Source organism: Mandrillus leucophaeus, unplaced genomic scaffold (assembly GCF_000951045.1).
Source record: "Mandrillus leucophaeus isolate KB7577 unplaced genomic scaffold, Mleu.le_1.0 Scaffold313, whole genome shotgun sequence".
NCBI classification, from domain to species: Eukaryota; Metazoa; Chordata; class Mammalia; order Primates; family Cercopithecidae; genus Mandrillus; species Mandrillus leucophaeus.
The window spans coordinates 394,614-408,667 of record NW_012103288.1 but is presented as its reverse complement, the minus strand read 5'-3'; the positions used below and the strand labels follow the sequence as shown (position 1 = coordinate 408,667).

The 14,054-nt window shown below is 51.7% G+C and overlaps 1 protein-coding gene across 1 annotated transcript in view; it reads right to left on the bottom strand.

The window, feature by feature from the left end:
- LMBR1L (limb development membrane protein 1-like) overlaps window positions 1–11,453 on the bottom strand; it is a 14,517-nt gene extending 3,064 nt beyond the window's left edge. The window contains exons 1-16 of the mRNA XM_011987602.1: window positions 11,154–11,453; window positions 10,273–10,776; window positions 6,786–6,870; window positions 5,752–5,785; window positions 4,588–4,727; window positions 4,290–4,393; window positions 3,520–3,646; window positions 2,928–2,996; window positions 2,723–2,787; window positions 2,305–2,377; window positions 2,130–2,213; window positions 1,957–2,033; window positions 1,318–1,395; window positions 1,096–1,169; window positions 414–504; window positions 241–307 (exon numbers count right to left, since the gene is read on the bottom strand). Coding sequence (XP_011842992.1) covers window positions 241–307; window positions 414–504; window positions 1,096–1,169; window positions 1,318–1,395; window positions 1,957–2,033; window positions 2,130–2,213; window positions 2,305–2,377; window positions 2,723–2,787; window positions 2,928–2,996; window positions 3,520–3,646; window positions 4,290–4,393; window positions 4,588–4,727; window positions 5,752–5,785; window positions 6,786–6,870; window positions 10,273–10,344 — 1,240 coding nt within the window. The 5' untranslated portion in view covers window positions 10,345–10,776; window positions 11,154–11,453. The remainder of the gene's footprint in view (window positions 1–240; window positions 308–413; window positions 505–1,095; window positions 1,170–1,317; window positions 1,396–1,956; window positions 2,034–2,129; window positions 2,214–2,304; window positions 2,378–2,722; window positions 2,788–2,927; window positions 2,997–3,519; window positions 3,647–4,289; window positions 4,394–4,587; window positions 4,728–5,751; window positions 5,786–6,785; window positions 6,871–10,272; window positions 10,777–11,153) is intronic.
- Window positions 11,454–14,054: the final 2,601 nt, after the last annotated feature.

The window sequence follows — 14,054 nt, the reverse complement described above, 5'->3', positions numbered from 1 at the left end:
AGAAGTAAATGAGAGAGGCAGTAGCAAATGTAAAAAGTATGTACTTTGCAGCAACAGTACCCTGAAGCTCAGTGTAGGCACTTTACAGAGCCTCGCTTTCCTCATCTGTATAATGCGGATAATACCTACTCATGGGTTTGTTGTGGGAATTAGAGAAAGCATGTATATAAAATGCCTGCTTTACATCAGTAAGTACTCAAAAAAAATCCAATTCCTTTATTTCCTCCTTTCAATACTTACCTAGGGTTCGAGAGAAGACAGGAAGTGCTGAGCTTAGGACCAGGAGACAGACACAGTTCCCAATTATCTGGGTAGAAACAGGGAAAGGAGTGGTGAGGGTGGAAGAGCTGCAGGCACCTACCTAGTGCCCATCCACACCCCACAGGAGGCTTCCCTTACTCCCTCCCAGCTACCTGCGTCATGGCGGTGTCATGCCATCTGGGCCGCAGGCTCCGGAAGAGTGGAGAGCTATAGAAGCCCACAACTGAGGACACCATTAGGTAACTGCCACTGCATTAAGGAAGAACTGGCTGGCTCCTAAGAATTAATAACTCATCTCAAAGGGAACAGAGCTCTCTCTCAGCCCACTTCTTATTTATTTATTTTTGAGACAGGATCTCACTTTGTCACCCAGGCTGGAGTGCAGTGGTGCGATTTCAGCTCACTGCAGCCTTGACCTTCTGGGCTCAAGCGATCTTCCCACATCAGCCTCCCACATAACTGGGAATGCAAGCACGCACCACCACGCCCGGCTAAGTTTTTGTATTTTTTGTAGAGACCGGGTTTCACCATGTTGCTCAGGCTGGTCTTGAAATCCTAAGCTCAAGAAATCCACCCGCCTCAGCCTCCCAAAGTGCTAGGATTAGCACTGTGTGAGCCACTGCATCCGGCCTCTTTTTTATTTTCTTCTGATCAGATTCTACTGAACCACCAGCTCTCCTTTCAAAATTAAGTATTTTCCTTCTTTCTGAACCCGAGGTTGATGAAAACTTGCCCCATTTCCCATCAGTGTTGCTCAGAGTCCCAAAGGAGACAAAGTCCAAGAAGTGCTGTCTAGAGTCCCAGGAGACAGGTTTTTGTATTCCAGAAGGATACAAGATGAGTACAACCTGAACGACGGCACCAAAGGAGCCCAGCTTGGAGAAGGAGACCTGGCCTAAGGAGGCACCCTGAGGAGTAGGGCAGTGTCACTGTGAGCATTCCCCACCATCAGCACTACCCGGCACCCAGCCTTCCCACTGTCCTCAGCTTCTGCCTCCTCTCCCCAGCTGTTCTTAGGCCCTCCCCAAAGGATATGGTGGGAGGGCAGCCTGGTACCTGCATGCCTCGGGGCATGGCAGCCTCATCGATGAGCAGCTCCAGGATGTGGATGGCCACAATGAGCACAGACAGGCCCTGTGTGAGGCAAGGTCAGACTCCCATCCCACCCCAGACCACAGCTCGACCCAGAGCTAAAGGAATGGGCAGAGACTCTGGTCCAACATTTCCAGTTTCCAAGACTAGCTCCGCTTCCAATGAGCTGTATGGGACCTCATCAAAGCTGTTATTAGCAACAGAGTGTCTTTGAGGACATTATAAGATACATCTCCCCTAGGTGGATGGATTGCGAAAAGGATTAATAGGAAAAGGCATCTCTCTTCCTCCAACTGATAAGATATATTCTTGAGTCCATAGGGGAATCGACTGCTTATTCTCATGCCAGGGCAAACCTGCACAACTACTCACTGACCCTGTGTGACCCTGGGCAAGTCACTCAACTCTGTCTCTTCATCTACAAAATGAGGATTGATGTGCTCAACATTTGTGCTCAGCACAGGCAGGACATAAAAGCAGGCACTCAGTGAGAAGCAACCACTATTACTGATGATAACTAGGTCCCCTCATCGCCTCCCCTCTCCCTGAGAAGGCCTCGAGTACTGAGGGTCCACTCCCCACCTCTAGGGCTGGTATACCCACCGTCAGCACCAGCAAGCACAGCATAGCCAGGGGGTAGCCCAGGTTCCGTTGCCAGGCTGAAGCCTTCCGCCGCTTCTCTGTGCAGGGATGGGAGGCTGTCAGCAAGCACCTGGAACCAGGGGCTACTCTCCTTGGGGAAACCGAGGTATCCCAAGCCCTACCAACCCACATACCCAGCAGGACCCTCTGTGTCTGCAGAGCCAGGAGCTGTCTGTGTAGCAGCTCCATGTCTAAAGGCAGCCAGCAGGAAGTAGGATCTGAGGGCAGAGAAGATGGTGTTGCTCCCAAGTTGGGCAGTCTCTGCCCAGGCCAAGCCCACCACCCCATCAGGGAAGAACTGCAACTCACTACAGATCCTGCGGGTCAGGGCTGCCTCCTCAAAGGCTGAGCAGTACAGCTGCTCCTCCAGGTCTTCCAGCAACTAGGGGCAGGGGAAAGGAAGAGACTGACTTTCAGAGGCTCCCTGACCCAAAGGCCCCAGGAGAACCCTGTTCTTCCCAGGGCTCCATAGTCTCAGGCCTCCCCCAAACCCTCATTCACCACCCTGTGGCCCGCAGCTTTGCTCAGTCCCTCCCAGTTGCCCTGTATTCTGCCCTGCATGTCTGGTGTCCAGCTCTGCATGATAGGGGTACAGGATACAGGAACCAACAAAGGCTGCAGCCCTCTGCAAGTTGTGCACTACACAACCATAGGGTTGTTTCATGTTTGGTTCCAGCTCTGCAGGAAGCTCACCCTGCAGGATCAAAGAGCAAGGAATACCACATACCCGGGGCTTGACCAGCAGCTTCCCAGTGACGGAGAACATGCGGGCGAGACCCAGTGGAGTACACACTGTGAGAACAAGAGCCAGTCACCTGCCAGACCCTGCTCTCCACCCCTTGCCTAACATGCCCCTCCATTCCCCCTCCTTCCAGCCTGGTTACTCTGGTCCAAGGACCCTACCCATTCCCTCCCAGACCCTGTACACTCACCCAGGAGCAGCAGAACCCCAAGGAAGGAGATGCATGAGTAGAGGTAGGGGAGATAGTACTCCCAGAAGTCTAAGGATAAAAAAAAAAGAGGATGTCAGCTCATCTCTTCTTGCTTACTGGGGACTGACAGGCCTCAGAGTCTAGACAAGGGCACAGTCCCCACAGCTGTTAGGCAAGTAATACAAATGAAGAAAGCTGGCCAGCATCAGCAGAAGAGGGAATGGCAGGGCCTATAACCAACGGGAGATCCTAACCCCTAACTAAAGGGTATAACTGCTATTTGGCCCCCATCACCAGGGACTAATGTAGCCAGATCTTCTCCTTGTCAAGCAAAGTTAGATATCTAGATGTTAATATGAAACCTCCCAATTTAAAATGTTAGCAACTGAATAATACATATTTTAAAAACCATTGCATAGGCCAATGAAACATTTCTGCAGATTGGATTTGGCCAGATGTCTATCAGTTTGAAACTTCAGTCAAAGGGAGAAGGTGCCAACCTTTTCCACTTTAGTAGGTTATAGTCTTTCCAGGCAGGTGGACATGGGCCAACTGAAAAGCCACACAGCCTGGAGGAAGCTGGGCCACTCACCATAGAGTGACTCTCTGCTGGCCTTGTTGTTATCCACAATGGCTGACGCCACCCACACCATACCTAGCACCAGCAGAGTGAGGAGCATCAACATCACCACTGTCTCATAGACCCGGCCCAGGACACCCTACGGAAGGAGGCAACAGGTGAAGGAGGTTAACATCAGGGCAGTGTGGGGATAGAAAGACATCAGAGATGGTGGCCAGCCTGCGGGAACCAGAGAGGTCTGGATTCAGGAGATAAGAGAGAGGGTTTTCCTCTTATTCTGCTAAGTTGCTCTGTCCTTCCCACTCCCCAGTCTAAGGTCACCCCACATACCAGGTGTTCTTCATTTGCATCTCCTTTTCCCAGACCCATTCCTTGTCGTTGTCTGCTCTGGGAGGCTGACCTCTGAGGTCTGCATCCCACAAGCTCTTTGCCCTCTAGTTTCGCATCCAACAGGAGAATGGAAGGTAGAAAAGAGGTGAGGGTATGTTTCCTGTGAGTCCTCCCACGTCTGCCACCATGGTTTTGGCAGTAATTATGACACAAAGACAACAGCTCCTCTCTGGGCAGCTTCACATCCCTGGCTTCAGCTATTAGTGGGTTCTAGAAACTATTTCCTCCCTTTGTCTCTACAGGCCTAACGGTGGTAATGACTTCCTACTGTCACTAGAGCCTCAAACTTCCTTTAACTAAACCTCTGCAAATAGCCTCTTTATTAAAATCTCTTCAGTTGAACCATGTGTGTGGAATTCCGTTTCCTGCCTGGATACATATCCCCTACTTACCTTTCTGGAGCCAGCAAAGCCCTCGGACTCAGTGAAGAAATATGCAAAGGGCATGAGGAAGATGAGGGACAGGTTGGAGAAGAGAAAAACAAGGTTCCAGAGGCCTAGAGCAAAAAAGGAAAAGCAGAGATGGTCAGTAAAGGGAGGGGCAACCGACAGGAGACTGACCATTTGCAGGAGAAGCGGAGAGGGAAGGTGCGACACATGACTGATTGGCCCACGGCTGCCTGAGTCTGCCCGACTCTATCTGCTCTCTGCTCCCTATCCCCACCCCAAGCCGCCTCTAGGAGCCACAAACCATGGATGAGGGAGCCGTTGAGCCACTGGATGTAGTAGTTCCGAGGCAAGGAGAGTAGCACCTCATTGCTGATGATGGAGAAGGGCAGGAGCAGGACAGCACCCAGGGCAATTGCCAGGGTAAAGGTGCACAGCTCGAGCCTGGGCAGAGAAGGGGAGAGTGTCCTTGCTTAGCTCAGCACTCACTACACTGTGCTGGAGAAGTTCCATTTGTCCTGAGGGCACCTGTGGCTTCCAGAACCAGCTGTAGCAATGACAGAGCTAAGGAAGGAGCCGTCCAGCTGGGGTTCTACCCACTGCCGGCTCGCCCTAGCCCTTTACCTCCAGGGAAGCCCCAGCTCATGGGATGGGCACAGCTTCGGGCATTCATGGGAAGCCCGTCACCTGCCATGTCACATACCCAGGCTGTCCCCAGGAATGTGGTCCTCCCATACATGCCTATAAGTTATGCCAGGTATGATGCCAAAGCTAGGGGGCCTGGCTTCTCTTCTTTGCTCAGGGATATGGATTTCTGAGCTTACCTCTTTTTGCCCAGATAAGCACAGGGTCATCCTATGTGGCTATGCCCTGCACAAAGGCATGAGGGCAAAGGAGGACAAGGGGAAACTGAAACCTAGCTTCATAGCCAAGGTCTATGCCCTGGGCTGCATACACTGAAGAGGGGCACTTCTATCTCGTTGGTCCATCAAGGGTGGAGGGCTACCTTCTGATCTACTAACTCAGAGGAGTCATCTCTCTCTCTTTCTCTGTATGTGCTAGTGAACATTGGCAGCCTGGAATATGGGCCTTCCTCTCAGAACCAAGCATGCCCCTTCCTCAGGGGTTCCCATCTTCCCCACACCCTGCTCTTTTTCTATCAATCTGCATCCCCACTCTGGTCGCTGGGAGGTGAAGCCAAGCTGGAGCCATTTCCGGTGACTCAGGCCCCAGCGGATGTTCCTGGCCATGAGGCTCCCACAAGCTCCTGGCCTAACCAGGAAGACAGGAACAGCAGCTTTTCTGAGCGTCCCCAGGGTGAGGTAAAGCCGGAAGCCAGAAATGGGGTGGAAACAGAAACTCTCTCTTCACCATGTGAGACTTCCCCCTTCTCCCTCCAGCTCTAGGCCTCCCTAGATCCCAGTTCCTAAAGACCACTGGTGTTAGGTGCTGAGGCAGGGACACTTACGCAATCTTGTTGACTGTGGCATCTGCATCATCCACTGTAAGAGACAGAGGCACGGGGAAGAGGCAGGACATCAGGGGGCAGCTCTGAGGCCGTAAGTATTACAATGTGCTCCCCGCCCCATCCCTGCCCCCTCAAAGAAGGCAGAGCTGAACAGAAGGCTCCAGGAGACCACACATTATGAACTCCATAGCCTATTCTCCAGCCATGGTGGCAGCTTAAAAATCAGTGGTCCCAGGTGAAGAGAATACAGGCCAGACTTTCCTATACTTCTTTCCTCCTCCCTAGATCTCTCCCATCGCAGGTTCCTCTTTATATGCTCAAAATATTAATATAATAAACAACTAGTCTGTGAGGTTGGTTACATCAGTGGCTGGGTCTAGGAAAGGGAAAAGAGAGGAGGGGGAAGGGAGATTCACAGAGAAGGTCCCCAAGGGAATTACTCTAGGGTAGCTGCCTTGTTGGGTGGGGACTCATCCTGAGCCATCCTGAGAGGAGGAAAGGCTGGGGCTAGAAACTGGGGCAAGTGTGCCCCCACCTCCAATTACACAATGTCTAGGGAAGGAAAGTTGCAATCTGAGCATACTCAGGCTCCCCATAAAGAGAAAGGCCACCATCACCAGGTGCCCCAGTCATCAGGGAGGTCTCTGGTCCTGGCTGTGGGAGCACTAGGAGAGGAGATGACACAGAGACTGTGCCCGTAATGACATTCACCCGGCATTTGCTCACTTCAGGTTCACAAAGGACTTTCACATTAACCATCTCCTTTGGTCCACACAATGGAGTAGGTAGACATTGCTATGCCCATTTTGTAGGATGAAACTGAAGATCAGAAATGTTATATGACTTGCCCAGAATACACTTCCATCTAGCTGCCCTTGCCCCTGTCTGTGCAGAAAGGGAGGCTGAAGAGGCAAAGGCTCCAGAACAGCCCCACACAGCCACTGCTCCTTTCCCAGTGGGCGGCATAGGCCCATTCCCCTGAGGCTGGTCCATGGCAACTGGAACTCTGGCAGGAGGGAGGGAAATCACAGTACCTGTGGTGAACTCAGCAGGCTTCTTAAAGCGGGTCAGGAAGATGTGGCAGAGGATGTACAGTGTTGCAAACAGAAGTGTTGAGATCTGTAGCAGAATGTGAGCTGGGATGAGAAGCTCTAACCTTTAGCACATTCCACAGCCAAGGGCCTCTCTGTTAATTCCATGGCCATTACTTCCTTAAGATAAGGCTCCATACTTCCAGGGGTTCCATCTGGAAGTATGTTCTGTTCTGATCCCCCAGGTACTTCCTTCTAGTCAGAGCCCCAGGGACCTCGAAGAAGGGCCAGACAGGGGCTGCCCCATGCACCTGGGGAAACAGCACCATGCCCAGCCCTACAAGGACTTCACTGGGAGAAAATAGCTTCAGCCCAACTCTGGTTGGTAAATGGGCAAAGAAAACTCCTAGAAATGCACAAGCACACACATTTCAAACCAGTTACAGAACCAGAGGGAATTTACTCGGAGCACATTATTGGGAAGCAGGTTTGAGGGGAGGAAGACGTCTGCATTGTCCTGACACCCCATCACTACCCTACCCTCCTACCTCCACCCACACTGGTGCCTTGACCCAAAGTAGGTGTCATGTTTCTAGACGAAGTCACAACTTCTATTCCATGCTTATTCAGGGGCCTGAAAGATCAGGTCTGCTGGGCCAAACCGCGCCTCATTTAATCCTCTACCCCTAACAGTGGGCTTTAGCTAGGGCCCAATATCTAGTGTTTCTAGAGCTGGCTAGACTGTCAAGTGACAGTGATGGCGGAACTCAGCCACGTTAATCTGCATATTCATTCCTACTCTACTCCAAGTAAGCTTCTACTGCCCAGAGGAGGAGCCATTGGCCAGCTTGGCTCTATAATCAAGAACAGAGAGTCTCGGCCAGGCACAGTGGCTCACGCCTGTAATCCCAGCACTTTGGGAGGCCAAGGCAGGTGAATCAATTGACGTCAGGAGTTCGAGACCAGCCTGGCCAACATGGTGAAACCCTGTCTTTACTAAAAATACAAAAATTGGGCTGAGCGCAGTGGCTCACGCCTGTAATCCCAGTACTTTGGCAGGCCGAGGTGGGAGGATCATGAGGTCAGGAGTTCGAGACCAGCCTGACCAACACGGTGGAACCCCCCCCGCCGTCTCTACTAAAAATACAAAAATTAGCTGGGTGTGGCGGTACATGCCTATAATCCCAGCTACTTAGGAGGCTGAGGCAGGAGAATCACTTGAATTCGGTGGAGGTTGCAGTGAGCCGTGATCGCACCACTGCACTCTAGCCTGGGTGACAGAGCAAGACTCCGTCTCAAAAACAAACAAACAAAAAAATTACAAAAATTGGCTGGGCGCAGTGGCTCATGCCTATAATCCCAGGACTTTTGGAGGCCAATGCGGGAGGATCACGTGGTCAAGAGATCGAGGCCATCCGGGCCAACATGGTGAAACCCCATCTCTACTAAAAATACAAAAATTAGCCAGGCGTGGTGGTATGCACCTGTAGTCTCAGCTACTCGAGAGGCTGAGGCAGGAGAATTGCTTGAACCCAGGAGGCAGAGGTTGCAGTGAGCCGAAATTGTGCCACTTTACTCCAGCCTAGCGACAGAGAGAGACTCAGTCTCAAAAAAAAAAAAAGCTGTGTGTGGTGGCAGGTGCCTGTAATCCCACCTACTCGGGAGGCTGAGGCACAAGAATCACTAGAACCTGGGAGGCGGAGGTTGCAGTGAGCAAAGATCACGCCACTGCCCTCCAGCCTGGGCAACAGAGTGAGACTAGGTCTCAAAAAAAAAAAAAAGGCCAGAGAGTATCAAGAAAAGAAGTTATTGTGTTTGAGATATGCCAAGAAGACAGGATCAGTCTCATGGGTCTTCCAGTCTCCAGAAAGGGCTGACCCCACAGGGAATACACATACAGCTACCTATACAAGGAGGGAAGAATCCACAGAGACGCAGGAGAGCCATCGATCCAGAACAAAGTCATAGCTTTTGACATTAGGGAAGCAGAATAGAAGGAGCCACTCAGATTGTAGCTGCAAGATTTTTATAGCCTGTGTTCTGCCCTGGGCTTGCGTAATAGCCAGGAAGGTGGGAGGGCTCAAAAGGTCAGGCTGGAGTTCCACGCAGTTCCAAGAGGCTAGGTTGCGCTCCAGCCCCTGGATGAGAGCCAGGTGGGGGAGGCACCATAAATCTTCAGGCTACCCTTAGCCAGCACTGATGTTCTCAGCTCATGGGACTAAAGGATGGGGGAGACATCCAGGAGGCTGCTTCTGTCCAAGGTCTCATCCCTCCCTGTTCTCTAGGAATGTGAGCCTCCTGCCTGACACTGTCTCAAGACCTGGCTGTGCCTCTGCAATATGCCCAACCCACCATGTGGACTGTCCACCAAGAAACACACAAGGAAAGCTTGCCGAAAGCAAACTTCTACTGGAGTTGCACACTCAGACTAATATACTTTCCTGTCCTCACAGATAAGAGCAGACCTAATTATGTCCTGGCTCAATTTACCCTACCTCCAATAGGCTGCCCAGGGCTGGCTAGAGCCCAGCCTGAGAAAAATGAAGGGAATGACCCCAACACTGGGTTCCCCCACTTACTAACATTTCTTTCTGTTTTCCCAAACCATTCCCTTTCCATTTACTATTTGGAGATGAGGGTTGCCCTGGGGAGCTCTGGGGAAGGAAACAGAGGAGAAAGGAGAGAGGTGAGAATTCAAAGCAAGGCTGAAGAAGATATGACTCCCTAAGCTCCACTGGGTACCCCTACCCCAGAATTGAGGAGTCCACTTCTCTGCGGCAGGTTCAGCTGTCGCTCTAAGTGGCAGGGATGGCCTAAGGAACAGCAGCCAGGTACCCTCTGAAGCCCTGGGAGGACGACTTACTGGGGAAACCCCGGAATGGCTGAGAGGCTGGGAACCCAGCCTTGCAGGGTTTCAAACAAACACTAATGAGAAAGAAGAAAGACGGGGGAATACCTGGATACTTGGTTGTTCCTCATCTCTACATATTAGGATCCACCCTAGTAAGACTCCTTTCTTCCAAAGCAGGAGATGACCCACCAAGTCCCAGGTTCCTCCCGTCTGCCATCCCTACACCTCCCCTCTTTTCTGGAATCAAGCTCAGAGTGACGATTTCTCCCCTTCATCCAACGTCAACTGGGTTTGCCCTCAACCCAGTTTGAGAAGCAAACCCATCCTTCCCCGATTATCAGACTAAGGCGGACTCCGCAGGCTCTCAGACGCGCTGGGTGAGGGGTGGGAGGGAGGGGCAGGGAGGGGCGTGTTGGGGAGGAACGGAAACGACGGCCTTTGTTTACCGCTCAGGGACCCAGCTGATCCCATCTAGGGGATCGCTAGCAGGGCACCCGCCCTTCTGCTAGGACGGAGGCCTCCGTCGCCCGCCGCTGGCCCAGGCATGGTTTGACGGCGCTCTGAGACCAGGTGGGCTCGGACCCCAACCTACCCCTCTCCCGCAACCCCCGCTTCTCCCCGCCGGGGCCCCGCACTCACAATGCACTCGCGGATCCTCTCGTGGAATAGCTGTTCTCGCACGGATAGCACTTCGTAGTCAGGTGCTTCCATACTCTGCTCAGCATGACTGGAGCTGGGGTGCCTCCGGGCCCGGGGAGGACAAGCGGGGAGGAAGCCGCCGCCGCCGAGCACCCGGACCCAGTCTAGGAGCCTTTCCTCGCAGCCTGCAACAGAAACTCGGGGCAGTCTAGGGCTCAGATACAGTCGTCCGGACGCCCCACCCTTAAAGGGGCAGGCACCACCCGCCTCGTTTTAAAGGGCTCTGTCCTTCCTTTGCTCCCTCCCCTTTAAGGTCGGGTCGCGCTCACGTTTCAACGCAAACACCCGCCACTAGGCTCGCTACGAGGAAGGGCCGCTGAGGTTCCATCTTTTTAAGAGATCTGGTGACGACACAAGGGGTGGGCGGGTTCCTTCCATGGGGAGGAACTCATTGGCTCCTAGAGAGCTGCCGCTCATCGCTGGAGGAGCGGTGATAGGTTCGCCCTGTGGAGGAGGCGGGATCTTTTGGGCCTACCGCTGCTGATTCTAATTGAGCAACTGTCTCTCTCATCTGGGAAAAGTGACGGTTCCTGGATTTTAGTAGCAGCCAAGATTTTAGTTTGACCTTGGTTAAATGAACCATTTGAATCAGGCCAGCCAGGCAGGATGTGAGGGCACCCTAGGGGTTCTGAAAGGTACCTCTGCCCAGTAACCGATGTTCTGCAGTAGCATTTTCTGTGTGTTTGTGTTGGGGTGCCCCTCCCCACACCCCCACCCCGGTTTCCCGCCGCCAGGGGTTTTCACTCAATCATTTTTGTGGAAGGCCTAGTGTGTGCTGGAACAAATACTGAAAAATACTGGAGAGAGGACTACAGAAATACCCTGCAACTTTGTGAAGAAATGCCCACAAGGATCATTGAAGAGTGGGGCTGAGTTAAACATTAGCTAACCACTTACTATGTGCCATTCACTGTATAGTCGTTATCTCAGCCATGTTACTCAGGCTGATCTCCAACTCCTACCCTCAAAGTGCTGGGACTCCCAAAGTGCTGGGATTACAAGGCGTGACCCACCCAGCCTATTATCTCATTTTAAACATCACTACAACCTTTCAGAGGAAGATGTTGTGATTCAACTTTTATTTATTTATTTATTTTTGAGACGGAGTTTCCCTCTTATTGCCCAGGCTGCAGTGCAATGGTGTGATTTCGGCTCACCGCAACCTCTGCCTCCCGGGTTCAAGCGATTCTCCTTCCTCAACCTCCCGAATAACTGGATTACAGGCATGCGCTACCACGCCGGCTAATTTTGTATTTTTAGTAGAGACGTGGTTTCTCCATGTTGGTCAGGCTGGTCTTGAACTCCCAACCTCAGTTGATGCGCCCGCCTCGGCATCCCAAAGTGTTGGGATTACAGGCGTGAGCCATCGCCTCCGGCCAAGATTTTGTGTGTGTGTGTGTGTATGTGTGTGTAGTTGAGTCCTGGAAGTAGACAGGATTTAGATGAAGGGAGTTTTTTTTTTTAAGTTATTTATTTTTGACACAGGGTCTCACTCTGTCGCCCAGACTGGTGTGCAGTGGTGCGATTACGGCTCACTGCAGTCTCCAACTCTCAGGCTCAAGTGATCTTCCCATCTCAGCCTCTTGAGCAGCTGGGATCACAGGCGGGCACCAGCACACTTAGCTGATTCTGCCATGTTGCTCAGACTGGTCTTGAACTCTGGACTCAAGCTGTCGGCCTGCCTTGACCTCCCAACGTACAGGGATTACAGGCGTGAGCCAACAGCCCTGACCTCCTCTAAATTCTTAAAGCAACATCCAGCTGCATAGTTCAGTGGGCAGTTAAAAATTGGCCATGAGGCTGGGCGCGGTGGCTCACGCCTGTAAGCCCAGCACTTTGGGAGGCCGAGACAGGTGGATTACCTGAACTCAGGTGGCAAGACCAGCTCGATCAGGGAGACCCTAATCCAGCGGCACTACAGGAAATAAAGACACACACACAGAGAAACATAGAGGTGTGAAGTGGGAAATCAGGGGTCTCACAGCCTGGAGAGCTGAGAGCCCCCAAAAGAGATTTACCCATGTATTTATTAACAGCAAATCAGTCATTAGCATTGTTTCTATAGATATTAGATTAACTAGAAGTATCCCTTATGGGAAACAGGGATGGGCCAAAATAAAGGGATGAGTTGGGCTAGTTATCTGCAGCAGGAGCATGTTCTTAAGGCACAGATCACTCATGCTATTGTTTGTAATTTAAGAACGCCTTTAAGCGGTTTTCTGCCCTGGGTGGGCCAGATGTTCCTTGCCCTCATTCCACTTAACCCATAACCTTCCAGGGTGGGCGTTATGGCCATCGTGAACGTGTCACAGTGCTGCAGAGATTTTGTTTATGGCCAGTTTTGGGGCCAGTTTATGGCCAGATTTTGGGGGGCCTGTTCCCAACAGTCAGGAGTTCAGGGCCACCCTGGCCAACATGTGTGAAACCCCCTCTCTACTAAAAAATACAAAAATTAGCTGGGCATGGTGGTGGGCACCTGTAATCCCAGCTACTCAGGAGGCTGAGACAGGAGAATTGTTTGAACACGGGAGGAGGCTGCAGCGAGCTGAGATCTGCCATTGCACTCCCGCCTGGGCGACAAGATCGAAACTCCGTCTCAAAAAACAAAAAAAGACTGGGTGTGGTGGCTCACGCCTGTGATCAAAGCACTTTGGGAGGCCGAGACTGGCGAATCACCTGAGGTCGGGAGTTCGAGACTAGCCTACCAACATGGAGAAACTCGTCTCTACTAAAAATACAAAATTAGCTAGGCATGGTGGTGCATGACTGTAATCCCAGCTACTTGGGAGGCTGAAGCAGGAGAATCACTGGAACCCACGAATTGGAGGTTGCGGTGAGCTGAGATCATACCATTGCACTATAGCCTGGGCAACAAGAATGAAACTCTGTCTCTAAAAAACAAAAAATTGTCCATATATGCACAGTTTCATAATATTTGTCCTCTTGAGTTGTTGTTATTTAAATATTTTGTATTGTTTAACTTTACCTTCATTTATGTCTTTCCTCTTTTCCTCCTGTCTTCTCCTCTTCAAGAATTAGAAACACATATTTGGCCTTTTTTTTTTTTGAGATGGAGTTTCGCTCTTGTTGCCCAGGCAGGAGTGCAATGGCGCGATCTTGGCTCACGGCAACCTCCGCCTCCCGGGTTCAAGCGATTCTCTTGCCTCAGCCTCCCAGAGTAGCTAGGATTACAGGCGAGCCACCACGACTGGCTAATTTTGTATTTTTAGTAGAGATGGGGTTTCTCCATGTTGGTCTGGCTGGTCTCCAACTCCTGACCTCAGGTGATCTGCCCGTCTCCGCCTCCCAAAGTGCTGTGATTACAGGCATGAGCCACCGCGCCAGGCCCATATTTGCCTTTTTTTTTTTTTTGAGACACGGACTCTCACTCTGTCACCCAGGCTGGAGTGCAGTGGCCCGATCTCGGTTCACTGCAAACTCCGCCTCCTGGGTTTACGCCATTCTCCTGCCTCAGACTCCCGAGTAGCTGGGACTACAGGTGCCCGCCACCACGCCTGGCTAATTTTTTGTGTTTTTAGTAGAGACGGGGTTTCACGGTGTTAGCCAGGATGGTCTCAATCTCCTGACCTTGTGATCTGCGTGCCTCGGCCTCCCAAAGTGTTGGGATTACAGGCGTGAGCAACCACGCCCGGCCATATTTGGCTTCTGATTGACCCCATTCTTTTCTTCCCCAAAACTTAACCCAGTGCAGTTCTTGTAGT